The 21,712-nt window shown below is 41.6% G+C and overlaps 1 protein-coding gene across 1 annotated transcript in view; it reads right to left on the reverse strand.

Annotated features, from left to right (window-relative positions):
- PAPPA2 (pappalysin 2) overlaps positions 1–21,712 on the reverse strand; it is a 440,517-nt gene that overhangs the window by 236,768 nt on the left and 182,037 nt on the right. Inside the window, exons 5-7 of the mRNA XM_073593407.1 lie at positions 17,296–17,488; positions 14,894–15,015; positions 14,067–14,559 (exon numbers count right to left, since the gene is read on the reverse strand). Coding sequence (XP_073449508.1) covers positions 14,067–14,559; positions 14,894–15,015; positions 17,296–17,488 — 808 coding nt within the window. The remainder of the gene's footprint in view (positions 1–14,066; positions 14,560–14,893; positions 15,016–17,295; positions 17,489–21,712) is intronic.

A 21,712-nucleotide genomic window follows, 5' to 3' on the forward strand; every position in this document is an offset into this window, starting at 1 on the left:
CCAGGGGCGGATCCAGGGGGGGGGCAATGGGGCAATTGCCCCCTCCGAGAAATGCGGGTGTGTCAGAGAGCCGGCGGGCGGCTCTGTAAGTGACAGAGCCGGCGAGCGGCTCCGTAAGTGAAAGAGTGGCTCCATAGGTGACAGACTGAGCTGGCGAGCGGCTCCGTAAGTGAAAGAGCCACCAGGCGGCTCCATAGGTGACAGACTGAGCCGGCGAGTGGCTCCGTAAGTGAAAGAGCCGCCGGGCGGCTCCATAGGTGTGAGAGCCGCCGGGCGGCTCCGCAGGAGAGAGACAGCGGGCTGGCCCGGCGGCTCAGTTGGTGAGATGTGCCGGCGCCGCTCGATGTGTGAGCGGGCTGCTGGCCAATCAGGAAGCCGGCGGGTGGGGGAGCAGAGAGATGACATCATCTCTCACCGCCCGGCGCTCGCTCTGCATCCCTGCAGTTCCCCCCTCACCATGCAGGCAGCTGCGGCAGCAGAGAAATTACATCATCTCTCTGCTGCCTGTCTCTGGGACACAAGAGACCACCTTAGCAGGTGGTAAGTGACAATCTTCATCTGGTGACAGGCGACCTGGCAAGTGACAATCCGCAACATGTGGCAGGCGACGTGGCAAGTGACAATCTGCATCTGGTGACAGGCGACGTGGCAAGTGACAATCCGCAACATGTGGCAGGCGATGTGGCAAGTGACAATCTGCATCTCGTGACAGGCGACGTGGCAAGTGACAATCCGCAACATGTGGCAGGTGATGTGGCAAGTGACAATCTTCATCTGGTGACAGGCGACCTGGCAAGTGACAATCCGCAACATGTGGCAGGCGACGTGGCAAGTGACAATCTTCATCTGGTGATAGGCGACCTGGCAAGTGACAATCCGCAACATGTGGCAGGCGACGAGGCAAGTGACAATCTGCATCTGGTGACAAGCGACGTGGCAAGTGACAATCCGCAACATGTGGCAGGCGACGTGGCAAGTGACAATCTGCATCTGATGACAGGTGACGTGGCAAGTGACACACTCGGGGCTCCCACTGATTTTGCATTATGGTGAGTTAAACTATTTAATTTTTTATAACAATGTAATAATAGTAATAATGCGCTTCAATCATCCTGACACCATAACAACCATGGTGCTGTGATGACTGAAGCGCCAACACCAGCCATTTCCCCGATAGATGTACCCCAAAAAAATATATTTTCTGGCAGTGCCCCTCCCGAGACTAGACTCTGGATCCGCCCCTGGTACTCACTTTTGTTGCCAGCGGTTTAGACATTAATGGCTGTGTGTTGAGTTATTTTGAGGGGACAGCAAATCTACATTGGTATACAAGCTGTACACTCACTACTTTGCATTGTAGAGTTGAAGCTGTTATAGCTGCAAAGGATGGGCTAACCCAATATTGAACCCTATGGACTAAGACTGGGATGCCATGAAAGTTCATGTGTGTGTAAAGGCAGGTGTCCCAATACTTTTGACAATATAGTGTATATGGGTCTATGTTATAATGTTGGATTTTAGATTTTGTTTTCCATAAAAATCCTTTTTTATGTATAATGCTATACTTTTATGGCTGATGTACAACACTGGGAAGGTATACTCAAAGTCCCATTTATCCCCTTAGCGGGGTTTTCTAATGCCGCGTACACACGAGCGGACTTTACGACAGACTTTCCGAATGAACGGACTTGCCTACACACGATCAACCAAAGTCAGACGGATTCGTACGTGATGACATACAACCGGACTAAAATAAGGAAGTTCATAGCCAGTAGCCAATAGCTGCCCTAGAGTCGGTTTTTGTCCGTCGGACTAGCATACAGACGAGCGGACTTTTTGATCGAACTCAAGTCCGTTGGACAGATTTGAAACATGTTTCAAATCTAAGTCCATCAAACTTTTGAGAAAACAAAGTCCGCTGGAGCCCACACATGATCGAATTGTCCGACGAAATCCGGTACGCCGGACCAAGTATGCCGTAAAGTCCGATCGTGTGTACGCGGCATTAGTGATTTTGATAGAGTCCCAGGGATGATACCTACCAGTATTTTTTATGCTAATGGGCACTGAGGTTTACAATTTGTCTAATATGAAACATTATATTGAGAAGGAGAGGTCAGCAATGGTGGCCTCCATTATTCCACCCTAGGGTCTTTCAAGTCCCTGTCCTATGGCTGCAGTCTACAGTAACAAGGTAACAATTTTTAATGAGACAAAATAACATACCATAGCATAGCTGCAGTAAATAGCAATTTAATCAAACATTACAGTTTTTTGGCAAGGTGGAAGATGCAAACTTGTTGGGCTGGGTGGCAAGTACAAGCGGATTGTGGTTAGGGTTGCAGATAAGAGATCAGAAGCAGACCCTTGCAGATCTGTAGCCCAGGGCACAAATCAATATTTACCTAAATTAGTAAAGATCCAAATCAAGAACATTTTCAGACCCTGAATTGAGAGTTCTTTATTTAACTGTCTGGTCCACTTTACAGAGAAATAAACTACTGTTTGTACTGCTGAACTAATAATGGAGACAAGACAAATTCTAGTGCTCTAAAAGGAACTGGGCAATTGCACTCTTCAATCTAAAGAGATAGTTTTGTTTGTGTATTTATTACAGTGTTTACCTGTATAAACAAATCTAAAGATCAAGGATTGACAAGAGTCGCAGGGAGGCTCATTCAAAGATGGCACGGAAAGAAGTGCCAAGTAAAATAATATCATACCCCGTGGTTAAGCTGCACACAGAACAAGTTAAGTTTCTCAGTGGTACATTTAAAGCCACTGCCAATTCTAAGATATTACATATGCCCACATTTATTATGTACAACATGAATGCACCTACTGGTGTGTGACAGAGGGTGAAGCAGGTGCTGCCAGACCATTCATTTACAACTGACATATAAGCATATGGGTTTCATTAATGGAGAAATACAAGAAAACACAACGTGTGTGTAATATTAAAGGTAAAGTGTACTTGAACTCAGATCCTAAAAGTGTACACAGCTGCATTTCATGGTATGACACGAGATTCTACTATAATTCCTATTTATGCATCTGATGTCTGTGTTGCTGGTATGTTCTACAAATCTTATATAAAGTTTGGCAAATCAAAACTTAAATGATGCCTCTCTTACTACCTCTACTCCCCTCTGATGATGTAAAGGCACAGGAGGTCAGCCTCTTAGTAGTAGCATTGTTTAGAGAATGCTTTATATTTTCTGAATTAATGCAAAGCATTCTCTGATTGAACGAGGTGGAGACATGATGTGGTGACCTCACGCTCTTCACCTCATCCAATCAGAGAATGCTTTGCATTCATTCAGAAAATACAAATCATTCTTTCAATGCCAAGTGGCCAACCTCCTGTGGTAAGAATGCAGCAGGGCAGCAGCTCAGCATGGGACTTGGAAGCAAGTGGGGATCATTGGATTAGCAGTGTCTACTTTAGTAATTTCCAGCGGGATCAGCCAGGTATGGTAAAGGCATAGTTACAATGTACAGTGATCCAAACTGGTATGTAATTGTGTATAAAATATCCATACCTGGAATTCTTCTTTAAAGTGGAACTCAAAGCTCTTCAACTTAGTATTTTTAGGCTTCCCAATCCTGTATTTAAAAAAAGTGCCCTAGCTGTACTTATTCTCTACATGCCACTGGTTCTCCTCAGGAAGAGCAACAGATGCATCATTCTGTCCATTTCACATGAACCTAGCCGGTTCGTGACACACATCCTAGGGGAGTGTCATCACAAATTCTGGGCTCACTAAAGTCCAGGACTGAGCAATGCAGCTCAGTCTAGGTAGAATGCCCACCACTTGCTGCTGCTAAGAAAGAAGAGGAAGTGACATCATCACACAAGGTTTAGGGGGTTTGGGGGCTTTTGGAAGCGAGTCACTTTTACTCCTCAAAGCTGGAGTTCTGCTTTAATCTGACAAGGAGATGAGTGAGCAGTTTTTTTTAAAGTGGATATAAACCCACTCTCATCATTTCTAAATTATTTCCATAGTGCTGATCTATAAGGATGTACATGCCTCCTGCATCTTTCCTTACCTGTCAAATATCTCCCCTTTAGCTGTTTGGAGCCCTGCAATTTTGTGGGCAAGTCTGTTGTCCAGGGTGGGTGGAGTCATGATGTCAGTAGACTCCCCGCCCACCTCTACACTCCCCTTAGCCAGGCATCAATATTTCTTACACTGAACTTCTGATCTGTTGGATTATGATTATGATTAAGATTATGCCCCATGATCACTAACGTCCAAGCAAAACCCAAAAATGTCATCACATGACTTTAGCATGCCCAATCATGCTGAGGTGTGCAGCAGATCCAATCCTGGGAGAGCTGGAGAATAAAGGAGGGGGAATGTGAAGTACACAGAATGCCTCTCTCACACTCGTGCATGAAATAAGGAAATCACCTGTCACTCACAGCAAGGGGGAAGAAACAGACACCTATTTCTCTGTGTGTCTGTTTTTATATTACTCAAGAAAGATAAGAGGATTGCTCAGAGCTGGATTAACTCTTCATGGCAAGACTGGGCACAGATGAAATGACATCCTCTGCTGTAACAGATATGAGTCTTAATTAAATAACTTTTTTTTGGGTTTACATCCACTTTAAGTGTAAGAATACAGTTAAAAAAGGAATATTGATCTGATTTTGATGCCTCAAGTTTCAGATTCAGGAAGATTTTGCAACACTTTTTCTCTCATCTTATTTGCTTGGTCTCAAGGAACACAATCATTCAGGAAGGAACCCGAATGTTAGATATTCACAGCTTCAGTGAGAATGTATTTACTTTTTAATTATGTGAGTCTCCTTCCTCTTCACATGAAGAAATACTAACATGATACAAATAAGTCTCTGGAGAATAGAAATGTTTGTGGCTCTGCACAGCCTTTGTAACAAATGAAATTTTTAAGGGATGTTTTTAATCTGTTCTCAACCTGAACCTACCCCTGTCTGGAATGTGAAACTTTTAAAAGTCCTGCCTAAAAAACAGAAGAAGCTTTTACCTTTGTTGACTATAAGGCCTCATGCACACTGGACGTTATAAAAATGCCAGTGGCTCTATCTGTAGAATGCCGCATTAAAAACTGCATGAAAAACTTGACTTTTGCTGCGTTTTTGCATTAGGGTTTTGTAGAGTTTGTGTTTTTCACAGTTTTTTAGCAAACCTGTACTCTCCCAAAAGCTTATGGCTCTAGGGAAGTTTACTGGCTGCAGAAAAAAACTGAAGCCAAAAACAGCAGTTGTAAAAACGTCCAGTGTGCATGAGGCCTTACATTTTCTACTGTAAGCTTATCTGAAACAAAAGGCTTTAAGTAAAGAGGATAAGCCTGAAATCACCTCCCATACAGGCAGTGCTTTTAAATGTTTTCAGTTGCCAACAGGTTTACTTTAACGGATAACTAAAGCTTCGGTTTAAAAAAAACAAACATGTCATACTTACCACCTCTGTGCAGTTGGTTTTGCACAGAGTGTCCCCGATCTTCCTCTTCTGGGGTCCCCTCAGCGGCGCTCCTGGCTCCTCCTCTTCTCGAGTTCCCCGTTGGAGAGCCGCTCTCCCTCGGAGGACTTGTGCGGGCGCGCTCCCGTGTCTGCTTCTGCGTCCATTGACACAGACAGCAGGACTCGGCCCCGAACACCACATCATGGGATTTGATTCACAGCAGTGGGAGCCCATGGCTGCGCTGCTATCAATCTATCCAATCAGGACCTGAGACACCGGCTGGAGCTGGTGTGCTTGTCCCCATCGTGGGAAAGACCAGGCTCAGGTAAGTAAAAGGGGGGCTCTGGGGGGTTGCTGCATGACAGGAGGTTTTTTACTTTAATGCATAGAATGCTAAGGTGAAAAACCCTGAGTGTTTACAACCCCTTTAACCCCTTGCCGATCAGCTGCCGCAGTTATACTGCGGCAGGATGGTCCCCTGCACGAGCCATCATAGCTGTACGTCGGCTCTTTAAGACGATTTTGCTGCGGCGCACGCATGCCCGCAGCATTTTCCCAGAGCCGATGTGCATGCCTGTCGGGGGCGATGACTGCCGGGCACCCGCGATCGATTGTGACAGAGCGAGAACCGGGATCTGTGTGTGTAAACACACAAATCCTTGTTCTCTCAGGGGAGAGGAAACACATTGTGTGCTCCTACTAAGTAGGAACACTGATCGGTCTCCTCCCCAGTCAGTCCCATCCCCCCCACAGTTAGAATACACCTAGGGGGCATCCCCTAGTGTTAACCCCTTCCCTGCCAATGACATTTATACAGTAATCAGTGCCTATTTTTAGCTCCGATCACTGTATAAATATCACTGGTCCCAAAAAAGTGTCAAAGTGTTGCAATGTCGCAATGTCGCAGTCACAATAAAATCGCTGATCACCGCCATTACTAGTAAAAAAAAAAAATAATAATAAAAATGCCATAAATCTATCCCCTATTTTGTAGACGCTATAACTTTTGCACAAACCAATCAAAAATAAAAATAAAATAAAAAAATAAAGTAATTAGCGTAATTCCGTAAATTACACAAAATTTATTTAAAAATTGGAAAAACGTACATTTGTGTAGATAAAACAGCGCTTTGGTACATAAAATGGCGGCAATGGAATCCTACCCCATTTCTGCCATTTTATGTACCAAAGCGCTGTTTTATCTACTCAAATGTGAGATTTTCCAATTTTTTTATACATTTTTTGTAATTTACGGAAATACGCTATGTGGCCCCTTTGTTCTTTTTCCTTTATCCATTTGGTATCCATGTAAAACGGGCCATCACCTTTATGAGATACACCAGTCCATGGATGGTCATGGTTTTCGGTACAGCTTCCAGAGGATTCCATACTGGTAGTGGTCGTTTTTACCACACAAGCTCGTTTAAACCAATTGAACGTAAGTTCTTTTGGGTTCAAACGTTCTGGTAAGCCTCCATATTATTGATGGTGGTGTCTCTTCATTTCAAGCTTGCACCTATCAAGATTTTTACAAAAAGTTACTTTTTGGGACTTTTCACCTTATTTTATATTGATTTATTCACTTGGATTTTTTTGTATGCAAATGTTGTTGCTTACCCACTGGGTTTATCTTAATTTTTTATATACCGGTATGTATTCATACATGTATTTATTTTATTAGCGCTACACTTTTTGTCTTACATCTTCAATATACGACCTGCCTGCGCCTCATTGTCCCACATCCCGAGTTTGAATCCTTTAATTCCTTCAGAGGAATTCTCCCTGAAATATGCTTCAGTCAACAAGGCAATCCAGGCCATTATAAACATAGGCACAAGCGCCTGGCTCTCTAAAGCCGACATATCAGACGCATTTAAGCTTCTTCCTGTCGAACCATCCCTCTGGTGCTGGCACGGCATTAAATGGAAACTTCGCCACTAAACTGACCTAAAAAAAATTAAAAAAAACCAGCCGTGGCTCTTTGACACCTTTGCACAGTCCCTCACTTGGATCCTGTCGCACCAAGCACAGTGCCAGATGGTCATTTATTGGCTGGTTGACATCCTGCTAATTGAACAGCCCTGTGTGCCCCCAGTAGAGCTAGATAGGTTAAGAGTGGTGTTTGTGTATCTCAATGTGCCCATAGCAGAACACAATGTGGAAGGCCAGCACACTATCACCTTCCTCGGGGTCAACCTTGACAATCGCTCCATGCAGGCCAGCCTGCTGCCCGACAAACCGACCCGTATCAGGTCAGTTCTTCATGACTTTGCCTGTGCACAGGGGTGTGCTAAGAAATAGCTTCAATCCCTCTTAGGGATGCTCAACTTTACATTAAGAATTATTCCCCAGGGACGATCTTTTATTTTGCGCCTCTTGGTCTTACTCTCTCAGACAGGACCCCGATCATATCCTTAGACTAGACACAGCAGCAGTAGCGGATTTGTCTATGTGGGATGAGTTCCTTACTAGTTGGAATGGCATATTCATGTTCATACCGTCAGTGCCGCCTTTATCAATGCAGGTAGTAACGTATGCCGCAGCCTCCGCAGACTTCGCTGCAATTTTTGGCCATCACTGGTTTGCAGGACCTGGCCTCCAGAGATACTCCTAATTCCCGTATTCATCCAGTCCTCCTCATTTCAAGCTATACCCGATCATGGCAGCCGCTCAGGTTCGGAGCCATACCGGGACCGGACAAACAGTTGTCTTCGCCACCGACAACCAGGCCATGGCCGATATCGTTAGGGCATATAACAAGTTATAACAAGGGCAGGTCCAAGTCACTCCCTGTTATGTCCTTCCTACGCAGGCTGGTACAATTATCCCTGCAGCATCAGTTCAATGTGCACTGCACATACATTTCGAGCAAGTGCAACATCACAACAGATGCACTGTCCCGTCTTAACTTTATTTCATCTTTCCAGCAGAAACCCGGGGCCGACCCAACGTCATCTCTTATCCCACCTTGGTCTCAGCTGACATTGGGTTAAAGCAATACCCTCACAGCACGACCCAGCTCACCAATCAATTCTTATCCCGCAACACACTCAAGGCCTAGGCAAGTTTCTGGCATCCTGCCCCGTGGCAAGAGATGATAAGCACATACTAGCTTTCATTTCATATTGCCACACTCAGTTGGCTCTATCACACAACACCATCAGACCATACTTGGTATTGTCCTTGCGCCCTGACCTGCAGCCTGCATCCTGTTACCCTGATCCTGAAACCTGATTCCTGAACCTGAAACCTGATTCCTAGAACCTGTTGTACCTGATCCTGTCTATTCCTGCATTCCTGGATCCTTGTCCTGACGGGCATCCAACACTTCCTGGCCTTACAGGATCTCGCAAGCCATCCTCCTTCACAACCCATGCGATCTGAGCCATTTCCATGCGGCATTCAGAAGCAGCAGCCCATAGCCAACTCCAAATGCTTGCCCATCACGAGTACCATCTTCAGAGACATGTTGTCCATGCTCTCTTGTTCCCCATTTGGCGTTCTTCCCAGCTTGGTCATTCAAGTGGTAATCTACCTGGCCGAATACGGTTTCTACGGCCTAAGCGAGTTTAACAGTAATAGCCCTGCCGCCCAGGTACTGTGTAGCCACTGTGTAGCCAGTCACCTGGCTCACTTCCAAGATCATTTTCATTCTCCACCTCGCAGTATTCAATACCCAGCAGTCTGGCCCTGGGGGACAACATCCATCTTTTCAAGTCAAACAACAGTGAATAACACTAAACCAATAAAGAGCTTTCAACCCTACCTGAATGTTTTTGTCCCCTTTTTTGGTATACCGACCAGCAGACCAGGGCACACGTCAGGTCCATTTCATGATGTAAGTCTTGTGGCGAGTTCATGTGGTTCACATCCATCCCGGTTGAAAGGCTTCGACCATAAATAAGAAGGCTAGTATGGTGGCCTGAATTTAAGGGGGGAGTCCGAGGGGTATTTAAGCAGCCCACTCGTCTGTGGTCTTTGTCAGTTCCGTTGCGCGATGCCCATCCTCCCATTCCCCTTTTCAGGGCATTTCTCCAATTCATTTCTCTCCGCAAACATCTATTACTTATCTTGGGTATGCCCCCTTTTTTGGTATATCGACCAGCAGACCAGGGCACACTTCAGGTCCATTTCATGATGTAAGTCTTGTGGCGCGTTCATGTGGTTCACATCCATCCCGGTTGAAGGGCTTCAACCTTAAATATATATTGCTAAATATACAGTATTCCCATTGTTAAAAAAAGATTTAAGGACCACATTTATCAGAGGTTCCCTGAATTTGGCTTCCACATGTATTGGCAAACATCTGCAACTACAGCCTCTATTTTAACCTGAGTAATTTAAAACAGGTTTGTTTTTTTCTGGTTGGCTTTTACATGTACTGGGGACCCCTTTTGCACTATTTAGTATATTTTCTATACTTGCTAGTTTCAGACATATCAGAATGGCTGTCATCTTTGATTTTTTTTTTTGGTACATACACACACTAGACACATGTAAAGGCTTCTGGTGGGCTTTTGATGTGTTGCTGTACCTTAAGGCTGGGTTCAAACTATTGAAATTGGATGGTAGGTTTCCCCCCATCCAATTCATATGTCAGGAGACTGTGACTGGCGCTCAATGGAGCCGGCTCACACAGCTCCTGGATGGCTGCAGAGCAAATTCCACAGGAGTCCCGTGCGTCTTCTGGTCCATTTCAGGTCAGAATTCTGCCAAAAATTCAGACCAAAATCAGGCCTGAAATGGTGAACAGGGACGCTCTGCACAGCAGTGTGAACCCAGCCTTAAGGAGAAAAAGGCTGCCTCCAGGTGAGCCTGATCTCTATCTGTGCATTTACAGTGCCTTGAAAAAGTATTCATGCCCCTTGAAATTTTCCACATTTTGTCATGTTACAACCGAAAACATAAATGTATTTTATGTGATAGACCAACTTAAAGTAGCACATAATTGTGAAGTGGAAGGAACATTATAAATGGTTTTCAAAATTTTTTACAAATAAATATTTGAAAAGTGTGGCGTGCATTTGTATTCATACCTCTAACTAAAATCTAGTGGAACCAATTGCTTTCAGAAGTCACCTACTTAGTAAATAGAGTTCACCTGTGTGTAATTTAATCTCAGTATAAATACAGCTGTTCTGTGAAGCCCTCAGAGGTTTGTTAGAAAACCTTAGTGAACAAACAGCATCATGAAGGCCAAGGAACATACCAGACAGGTAAGGGATAAATTGTGGAGACGTTTAAATCAGAGTTAGGTTAAAAAAAAAAAAAAAAAAAGCTTTTAAAATCTCACGGAGCACTGTTCAATCCACCATCCAAAATTTAAAAGATTAAGGCGCAGCTGCAAACCTACCAAGACATGGCCGTCCACCAAAACTGACAGGCCGGGCAAGCAGAGCAATAATCAGAGAAGCAGCCAAGAGGCCCATGATAACTCTAGAGGAGCTGCAGAGATCCACAGTTTAGGGGGGAGAATCTGTCCACAGGCAAGAATTAGTCATGCACTCCACAAATATAGGCTTTATGGGAGAGTGCCAAGAAGAACGCCATAGTAGAAAGAAAGCCATAAGAAGTCCTGTTTGCAGTTTGCGAGAAGCCATGTGGGGGACACAGCAAACATATAGAAGAAGGTGCTCTGGTCAGATGAGACCAAAATTTCACTTTTTGTCCTAAAAGCAAAATGCTATGTGTGGCAGAAAACTAACACTGCACATCACTCTAAACACACCATCCCCACCATGAAACATGGTGGTGGCAGCATCATGTTGTGGGGATGTTTTTCTTCAGCAGAGACAGGGAAGCTGGTCAGAGTTGATGGAAAATGGATGGAGCCAAATACAGGGCAATCTTAGAAGAAAACCTGCTAGAGTTTGCAATATACTTGAGACTGGGGTGGAGGTTCACCTTCCAGCAGGACAACGACCCTAAACACACAGCTAGAGCTACAATGGAATGGTTTAGATCAAAGCATATTCATGCGCAAGAATGACCCAGTCAAAGTCCAGACCTAAATCCAGTTGAGAATCTGTGGCAAGACTTGAAAATTGCTGTTCACAGACACTCTCCATCCAATCTGACAGAGCTTGAGCTATTTGAATGGGCAAAAATTTCACTCTCTAGATGTGCAAAGCTGGTCGAGACATACCCAAAAAAACTTGCGGCTGTAATTGCAGTGAAAGATGGTTCTACAAAGGATTGACACACTTTTCACTTACTTATTTGTAAAAAAAAATTTGAAAACTATTTATCAATTTCCTTCCACTTCACAATTATGTGCCACTTTGTGTTGGTCTATCACATAAAATCCAATAAAATACATTTACGTTTTTGGTTGCAACATGACAAAATGTAGAAAATGTCAAGGGGTATGAATAATTTTTCCAGGCACTGTATACAGTATATTCCCATAGTTGGGACACTCAGTTCAATTGTCTTCATGTTCATTGACATATCATCATCATAATTATCAAAACTTTAATGAAAAGGACAAAGGATTCTGGGACTTGCAGTTCCAAATTCATTAAAGATGCCACAGTCAGCTTTTCTAGGCCACTAAGCTCTATAAAAAGTAATCACCAAAAAAGTATTCAATTGAACTGCATATTTTAGAAAAGCCAATCTCCAGAATGCAGTTTCAACTGCATTATTTAGGAGAAGAAATGCAATTACTGGTTTAAAGTGAAATTAATCACAGAATTTATTTTAAAAAATATACCACCCACATTCAGTATGGTTCATTAGTTTCAAGGATAATGACTTATTATCTTCATCACAGATCCCCACCCACTGTGTCCTACACTATTCCTCACACATAGACACATTAGTCATTCACATCAGTCTAATAATGGGCTGGCATTTGTCTCTGTCATATGTTCTACATTTCTTGCATTCTCTGATGTGTTAACCCCTTGCCTGTGCCTCATCAGGTATTCTACCCTGGAGGAGTTTTAAAGATGTTTGACAGGGAGTTTAAAACAACTATTATATGCATGCTTCAATACTTTGAACTAAAAAAAATGAAGCAAGTGGGGTTAGAACAACTTTAAGCAAATAGATTCTTTGCAACATTTAAAGTGGGGTGTACCAAAAAAGTAATGAACATGCTGAAATATTTACCTTTCTAATAAAAATGCTTCTCCAAACTCCCTACAGCATTATTATACATGAGACCAAAAGCAGAGGAACCTCTATTAAAGGTGAGGGTCAGAGGTAGCAAAGATCACATGACTTTAATTCTTATGCATTTACGCACCTTGACTTCTGGAGCTCCCTCTCATTGGCTTATATTTACATAGGCTTTCACCCCTTCAGCCCATCCTAAATGCTGTTGTCAGACTCATCCACCTTATCAACCGCTTAGTGTCTCTTACCTCTCTCTGATGATCCTTCCATTGGCTTCCATGCACCCAGCAAATAAAATTCATAATACTATCAATTTACAAAGCCATCCACAACTCTGTCCCCAGCTACATGACTAACCTTGTCTCAAAATATCAACGAAATCCATTCTCTTCGGCTCTCATAAGACCTCCTGCTAAGACCTCCATGCTCACCTCCAGGACATCTCCAGAGCCTCTCACATCCTCTGGAACCCCTTACCTAAATTTGTTTATCTCCTACTCTATCCACTATTAGCGATCCCTGAAAAACAATCTCTTTATATAAGCCTATCCTTTTTCTAACTAATAAACTGTCTTTTTACTTTCACCATCAGCTTATCCCCCATAGTTATCACCTTTTGTATCTGATGACCCCCTCCCCCTTTAGATTGTAAGCTCTAATGAGCAGGGCCCTCTGATTCATGTTGCATTGAATTGCATTGTAACTGTATTGTCTGCCTTTATTTTGTAAAGTGTTGCACCAACTATTGGCGCTATATAAATCCTGTATAGTATTAATAATAATAAGCATTGGTAGTTAAAATATTACTAAACACAATAAGCCTCTTATGCTAAAGTGTAATAGGCAGACAGGCACAGAACACCTGTGGAAAGGCTGCTGTGATTCATGAGTAAAGTAACACACGCAGCTCACAAGCTACTCCTAAAAGACCGGTGGCATCTTAGACCGCGTACACACGGGCGAACTTTTCGACCGGACTTGTCCGACAGACTTTCCAGCAGACTTTCGGCGGACTTTTACGAACTTCCGACTAACTTTTTAATGAACGGACTTGCCTACACACGATCACACCAAAGTCCGACGGACTCGTACGTGATGACGTACACCAGACTAAAATAAGGCAGTTGATAGCCAGTAGCCAATAGCTGCTGTAGCGTCGGTTTTTGTCCGTCGGACTAGCATACAGATGAGCGGATTTCTGGGTCCGGCAGAGTTATGACGTAAAATTTTGAAGCATGTTCCAAATCTAAAGTCCATCAGATTTGCGACTGGAAAAGTCAGCTGAAGGTCCGGTGAAGCCCACACACGATCGGATTGTCCACCGGATTTGGTCCGTCAGCGTCCGTCGGACAAGTCCGGTCAAAAAGTCAGACCGTGTGTACACTGCATAATACTCATACTTTAAGAAATGTCAATAGGTACAAGATTTGTTGACTTTCATTGTAAACAACACTACATCCTTCTTGTAGTCACCTAGCTATTGGTTCTACTCACGTGTCTGTATAAAAGCGCTCTGTCTGGGTTCTTGTTAGATGTTGATCTCTCAGAAAAGGAGGATTTCGAATGACTCTGTACTTTACAGGTCTGCAGGCTGAGCAAATAGGATCAAGAGGTACAGATATCAGAAGAACTGCATCTATCTCCATTCTTGCATCAAATGTGTAAATACGGACTGTAGACACTTTCTGGTCTGTTGTCAGCCTGATGGTCAGGGGAGTATCACAGAAGGCTTCCATACTTCCCAGGTGCAATGATTCATTATTTTCCATCACTAACTCAACATTAGACAGAGTTGTGGGCACATTAGTGGATAGATAAGTTATCCAAATGGTTAGGGTCTGGGGTTGGACAGCTTTTAGGAAATTGAGCTCCAGAATACACCCCAGTGGCTGAGTACAAGGGACAGACATATTAGTATTGAAGATGTGAAGCTCAGGACTCCATGCATGTAAGCTTGGCTGGCAAGGCTGGTCTACATCTGGAGGACCTAGATCAAAAAAGAACAAGTTACTGCTTTCCACTTATTTTACCAACTACATTAAATTATCAAAAGGCATTTACAAGGGCATGTGTACATACTACATTACTAGACATTTTAAAATAGTTCAGTTTACTACCAGTGGCAAATAATTTTTTAGCATACAACTGAACTACAAAATGCCAACTACACATAATTATCTAGTACCAAATGGTGCAAAATGACCAATATTAAAACAGAGCAAAGCCAAAACTTTGTTTTTGGTTTCTTTTTTGGTTTGAATTGGTTTGAATTAAGTAAGGAAAGGTTTATTTGCATATGGACGGTATTGCAAAATCCATACCAACAGCTTCTTCTGGGGTCCAATAACCAGAGTTGTCACATACACGAGGAGAGGAAGCTTGGTAAGCATATTGTTGGAAAGACCCATCAGCAGTACACAACTCACACATAGATCCTAATTCTCTGCAGAAGATAAACAAAAAAATCTTTCAAGTTTTTGAGAACCAGATACAATTCTAGCTTTGAAAAGTTTAGCAATTAATAGGAAATTATAAGCAATAATACATGTGCATATGCATTCTAAAACAATATTGCTAATTTATATTGCACCATTAATATCTGCCATGCTGCCATTGTTGATCCATACTGCATGGTAAAGGTTTTGGCAGTTTAAAAATTTGTATCATTTCATCTCTGTATTAATAACGTTTTGTCAGAATCACCATATTATAAGCAGAATGCAGGCATTGCCACAATGCAGGGGACAATGTCCTGGGATAGACCTGTCAAATAGGTTGGTATGTATCTTTTATATATTTGAGTACATGGGGCTTTATTGGAGCCTACCTTCGAGCTGAACTCTAGGTAGGTAGAAAAGATACAAATTACTGCAGCTCTGTATTGAATCATGAATATTTTAATGCATTTTATTTCTATTGTACAACCATTGTAAGTACCTGAATGGTATCAGTCTCTTGCTATCACTGTAGAGCAACACTTCGACTGTAAGAAGGAGAAGCATCACAAGGAGCTAATGAGTTATGCTGCAATGCTCATGTGATAACAAGAGATAGGAGGATAGAGCAGGGTGACAAAGTGATGTGTGTCTACTGCTTTTCCTTTCACTGTCTAGTCACAGGCTGGGTGAAGGGCAAGACCTGGGGGTAAGACAAGTGTTGCTTAAAGCCAAATTAAACCCAAACACAAAATTTTAATATATTGTAACTTAATCCTAAATGTAGTTCATGCATTCATCCGTTTTTTGTTGCATGCTAGTCTCATATTGAAAGTGTAGAGGTTACTTTCATACAAAAATTCTCGTACGACAGAATTCAACATCAGAAAGGATGTCATGTGTTGAATTGTTTTATATATATTTTTTCATTTCCAAGCATGCGTAGTCTTGCTCTTATGATTTTTTCGGATAAAAACTGTACTAAACAAGTGAAAATCGGACGTTGTGTTCAGGTACGATAAAAATTTTATAGTCTGCACATACAATTTTTGTTGTCTGAAAATTCGTAATCAGCTGTTGAAAGCACCATACTAACGTTCCGAAAATCGTCAGATCGCTCGTCGGAGAAAATTTTACTTCCGCTTTTCTTCTCGTGTGTACGGGCCTTTAGGGTGTCTTTGGAAAACAACCTTTGGAAAACAACGCTGTCAGTCTATGGGATTGTTAGATGCACTAGCAGATTTAGATGAACTTGACCATCAAATTAAACATGAACTCCAGCCAATTTTTAAGCAATTATAGCAACACATTTTTTTTAACCACTCCTGTCAGTGATAAATGGTTTGTCTCAACCTTCTAACTGACACTTTTGCTGGACAGCTTTGTTTGCAATAGGAAGTTGAAAAAAAAACATCTTACTGGCTGGATCAACAGGTGAAAATAAAGGCAAAAAAGATGGAAAAAAGAAAACAAATGCAGCTACTACATGAAAGAAATCATTTGGCAGGTAAAACAGCTCCCATATTTGAATTCCATCTGGGTAATAGCCTATTGCTCTGGAGTTTGGTTGTAACCTCAGGTTAATAAACAGCCTAAATATTATATATTATTAAATACAAAGTGCGGTTAAATGTACTGCTGCATTAAGTTTAGGAAACGTTTGGTTATATACATAGATGTAGACTGTTGTATGTCAAATGGCAGTGCTGCTTCTTAAACACAGCCAAGCAAATTATTATGGTTAAAAGCCTAACCCCAGCCAAAAGTGTTTTTTTTTTTAAGTTTTGGATAGAGTATTTTTATCAGGTTTTATTTCTTTCTGTGACCCCACTGGGGAGATTTTCCTTCACTTCATATCCTTGTCATATCTGCAAAATAAATAGAAATGAGGGCATCACCAGGGTAGGAAGGCACAGACAGCAATGAAACCCGGTCAGAAGTGAGGGAAAATCCCCCCAACAGGTGCACAGCTGGCAATAAAATCTTACCGGAGGTTCTAACACTTCCCAACTCTATTCAAAAAGGAGCATAAAGTTCTGGCTGGAGTTTAACTTAAAAAAACCCCTACAAAACCTTATTAATACAAAAGACACAAAGTAAGACTGTTTTAATGTCAGTAAAATGTATCTTTTCTGTGTATCTAATTAATTTAATTATAGATATAACCAACTATATTTAAGTATTAAAACCTTAACATTTTAACTTGTATCTGAAGTTGGCACTGCATCATTTTTTTAATGAAATTTATTTTTTGCAAGTCTTTTATCTCAACAGTCATTCCATTCTACCTTTCATAGAGTTCTCCACTGATAGGAGGTGGCCAGTGAATAGTGAGAGAATCCATTCTCTGTTTAACAACTATTGGTGCCAAAGGAACAGGTGAAGGTTTGTGGGTCCGGGTCCATCCTTGATATTTGAGATCGAGGTAACAATGCATGCGGGCAACTTGGTTTGGGGTAAAGCTGTTGGCACAGTCATCATCTGACATATAAAAAAATGGAACAAGAATTGAGGAGAAAGTGAGATTTACAAATCTGAAATCTGAAGTATATTAAGTCCTATATGAGCTAAATAAGAGTCTTACAGCCTACCGGTAACCAAGCCATGTTAATACTGTCAGAATGGGCAAAAAAATTGTTGTCCGCTGAGCTGCTAGAAACAAACGGGAAGCATCAAACAGCTTGTTCTGCTTGTGTTTGAGCTATATAATACTGCCATTGTTTATCTTCACTACCTTTTTTTCTAAGAATCCATATCCAGCCAAGGATTTTTAGGTTTGAAATAGAGTGGGGAAGAGTTGGAACTTCTGTTGGGTTTTTATTGTTGTCTTTTGTTCTTACTGAAGAAATGTCCCATCATTTGTGCCTTGGAGACCACACAGCGTGTGAGTTGAAACCTTCCCAACAGGAACACAATTGGTAATAAACAGATGTTCTAACCCATCCTCATTCTATAGATCAGCATTTTATCAACTTTTTAAAATTATTTATCAAGTCTTGGGGACCCCCTGATAAAAGCAATTCATTGAAGAGTGAGATAGTGAGATAAATGCCTCTTACAACCATGGCCAGTGGTGGCCAGAATGTTACCTTTATAGGCAGCTAAAAACATCATTGGAACTATGTAGGTACTTTCAAATAGGAGGAACAGTTTACGCATGGTCAACTTGCCAGAAAGAAGCCTTTACTGAGCCAATGCCACAAAAAAGCCCAGTGAGGCATGTCAAGGTGTTGTCGGGAATATTGTAACTGGCCTTTTTTGTGGCACTGGTGCAGTAAAGGCTTCTTTCTGGCAACTAGACCATGCGCAGAACATTTTTGTTCAAGTATCATTGTATTGTGCTCCTTAAAAATAACCACACCATTTTTTTCCAGAGCAGCCTGTATTTCTCCCAAGGTTACCCATGGGTTTTGTCTTTGTATCCCGAACATTCTTCTGGTAATTGTGGCCGCTATCTTTCTTGGTATACTTGACCTTGGCTTGGTATCAAGAGATCCTCGAATTTTCCACTTCTTAATAAATGATTAAATAGTACTTACTGGCAAATTTAAGGCTTTGAATATCTTTTTACAGTATATCCTTTTCCATCTTTTTAAAGTTTCATTACCTTATTAAGCAGGTCTTTTGACAGTTATTTTCTGCTCTCCATGGCTCAGTATCCAGCCTGCTCAATGCATTCACATGAGAGCCAACAAACTCATTCACGATTTATAGACAGACATTAATTGCAATTTAAAAGCCACAGATGTGGGAAATTAACCTTTAATTTCCATTCTAACCTGTGCGTGTCACCTTGTGTGTCTGTACCAAGGCCGAAGATGACATTGATCAGGGCCATTTGTGTGATTTCTGTTATCATTATGATTTAAAGAGGAGCCAAACTATGAGATAATAAATGGCTTCATATGATCACTATCCTTAAATAAAAGAGAGTTTTATGGCACAATCAGTCATATTTTCAATACTAATGTAAAAATGTATGTCACAATTTCTGCCAGGGTATACAAACTTTTGTGCACAACTGTAAATCATCCAGAGCAACCTTTAGAGAAACATTGCTTGAGATTAATCAGCATTCTGCATTTCCATAAGACTGAAGTTTCAGTGATAGCCATCAAAGTAATGTTAACAATGATAATCGTAAAATTATATTTATAATCACATTTCATAGCAGGAGAATAAAACAACCCAAGAATATATAAGAGAACAGAACACCAGTAAAAACATATAGAGTGAATTAAAAAAATCACATAATATCTGAAAAAAACACAGCATGGAAAATTAAAAGCTCTGTGCAGTAATGAAAACGATCATTGCTTTTTGTGTAGCATTACAGGGAATCTGTAATGAACACATTTTATTGTCTAATGTTTCTTCAGATCTATGGCAGTGTCATATAGACCACTTTTACTACTATAAAATTGTTTTGAACACCTTAGGAATGAATATATGTTGTTTAAAAAGAAATGTAAGGCTGTTTAATATGTTCTTGTTATTGTGTTTTTTCCTAATTGAAGAATATTAAAATTTCTCAAGGGTTTAGCAAAAATAATATTGTTTAGTACCCTTGTTATGTTTCTGGTTGTTTTCATTTTAGGGCCAGGGGCACTAGAAATAATCTATTAGTTGTAAGGCTTCTCATGGTGTCTAAAGCACTTGCAGAATTCTATTGGCAGTATCCAAAGCAGCACTCAACATGTGCGGGTACTGGGAGAAAATCCCCATATAGGAAGAAGATTAGAGCTAAAAGTTGTTTTAGGAGCCCCTTTAAAGTGGGATTCCACCCAAAAAAAACAAAAATACCTGAAAAATTCTAAAAAAAACCCCCAAAAAAATTTGGATATTTTTTTTTTTTACTTACCTCTAAATGCCTGTTGCTAGGTGGTCCCTCGTAGTCTGCCTCTTCCTTTGCCTGGGCTGGTGACATCACTTCCCCCTCAGCACAGGAAGGGCTCGGCTCTGCTCCCTCCCTCCTGTCAATCATCTGGGACCCATTACAGGTCCCAGGTGATTGAGCGGCCAATCACGGCGCGCTGCGCCGCTCGCGCATGCGCAGTGGGTGCCAGGCTGTGAAGCCACAGCCCGGCGCCCACAGTTGAAATGCCAGCGCTGACGAGCGGAGGGAGGGACGAGCGGGGCTTCGATCCCCCGCATCGCTGGACCCAGGGACAGGTAAGTGTCCAATTAAAAGTCAGCAGCTGCAGTATTTGTAGCTGCTGACTTTTATTATTTTTTTTTTTTTAATGAACCCCCTGGGTGGAACTCCTCTTTAAATAGCAAAATAGCAGCTACTCATATTGATAAAGTTTTTAAATGAAAATCTTTCCTTGCAACTTTGTTCTACGCTGTTTATGTATTAAAGCTGTTATTGTTGTTGTAATCGTTTAGTGACATCTGTTTCTAAAAGGACTCCATCTAATAAATATCTTTTTTTTATAGTGATAGATACATTATGAACACCAAGTACTTCATTTAGGGTAGATAAATGAAGCAGTTACATATAAAAAAAAAATGTTTACAGTGGATTGCTTCTTATTAAGAGCATGATTCATCATTGTCATGTAGTATTTTAGCATGCAAATGTAAGTGAAAATAAATCATACTTCATTTTAAGAGAATATGAACTAAAATGAATGCCAAGAACCAACATGTTCAGTACTGTATATAATGCAAATAGCAAAGGAAAGTTTATTATTTTTTTTTTTTTATTGTTTGCATAATTAGCAATTTTTTACAAAACATCATAAGTACAAAACAAATACAGCATTTTACATTAAAAGTTTAGCTTAAGGTTGTAGTCACACATTATGCGGTACAGGCGTTTAACTGCATATGCTGTAAAATGCCTGTCACTGCATGGACACACAGGAAACCCTGTGTGTTTCATTCACACTGCAACACAGCCTGGAGCTGCGATAAAATGCAGACATGCTGCATTTTTTTGCAGTGCACTGTACAGAATCTCATGGCATTGTACAGTAGCCCAGCACATACAAACGTACACTTCAAATAAAGGAGCAGTGTGATGCCCAAATCCACGCACCACACTGCCCCCTAGCGCAGTCGGGAGCAGACAGCTGCCAGACAAGTAAAGCACTGTCCGCTCTAGCGTGAAATGGCCCTTAACCACTTCAATAATGGCCACTTTTACCTCCTTCCTGCCCAGGCCAATTTTCAGCTCTCAGCGCTGTCGCACTTTGAATGAAAATTGCGCATGGTTGGTTTTAGAAGCAAAGAGAACATTCCTGTTAGCACTAAAAGATAAGTGCAATATTCTTTTTTGTTATATATCTTTGTTTAAAAATACACTATATTGCCAAAAGTATTGTGACACCTGGCTTTACAGGGACATATACTTTAATGGCATCCCAGTCTTAGCCTGTGGGGTTCAATATTGAGTTGACCCACCCTTTTCAGCTGTGACAGCTTCAACTCTTCTGTGAAGGCTGTCCACAAGGTTTAGGAATGTGTCTATGGGAATGTTTGACCATTCCATTTGTGAGGTCAGGCGCTGATGTTTGCCAGTTGATTTCCTCCACCCCAAACTCGCTCATCTATGTCTTTATGAATCTAGTTTGTGCACTGGTGCGCAGTCATGTTGAAACGTGAAGGGATCCCAAACTTTTCCCACAAAGTTGGGAGTATGAAATTGTCCAAAATGTCTAGGTATACTGACGCCTTAGGAGTTCCCTTCACTAGAAGGGG

This window comes from Aquarana catesbeiana, linkage group LG07, assembly GCF_042186555.1.
Source record: "Aquarana catesbeiana isolate 2022-GZ linkage group LG07, ASM4218655v1, whole genome shotgun sequence".
Classification (NCBI taxonomy): domain Eukaryota; kingdom Metazoa; phylum Chordata; class Amphibia; order Anura; family Ranidae; genus Aquarana; species Aquarana catesbeiana.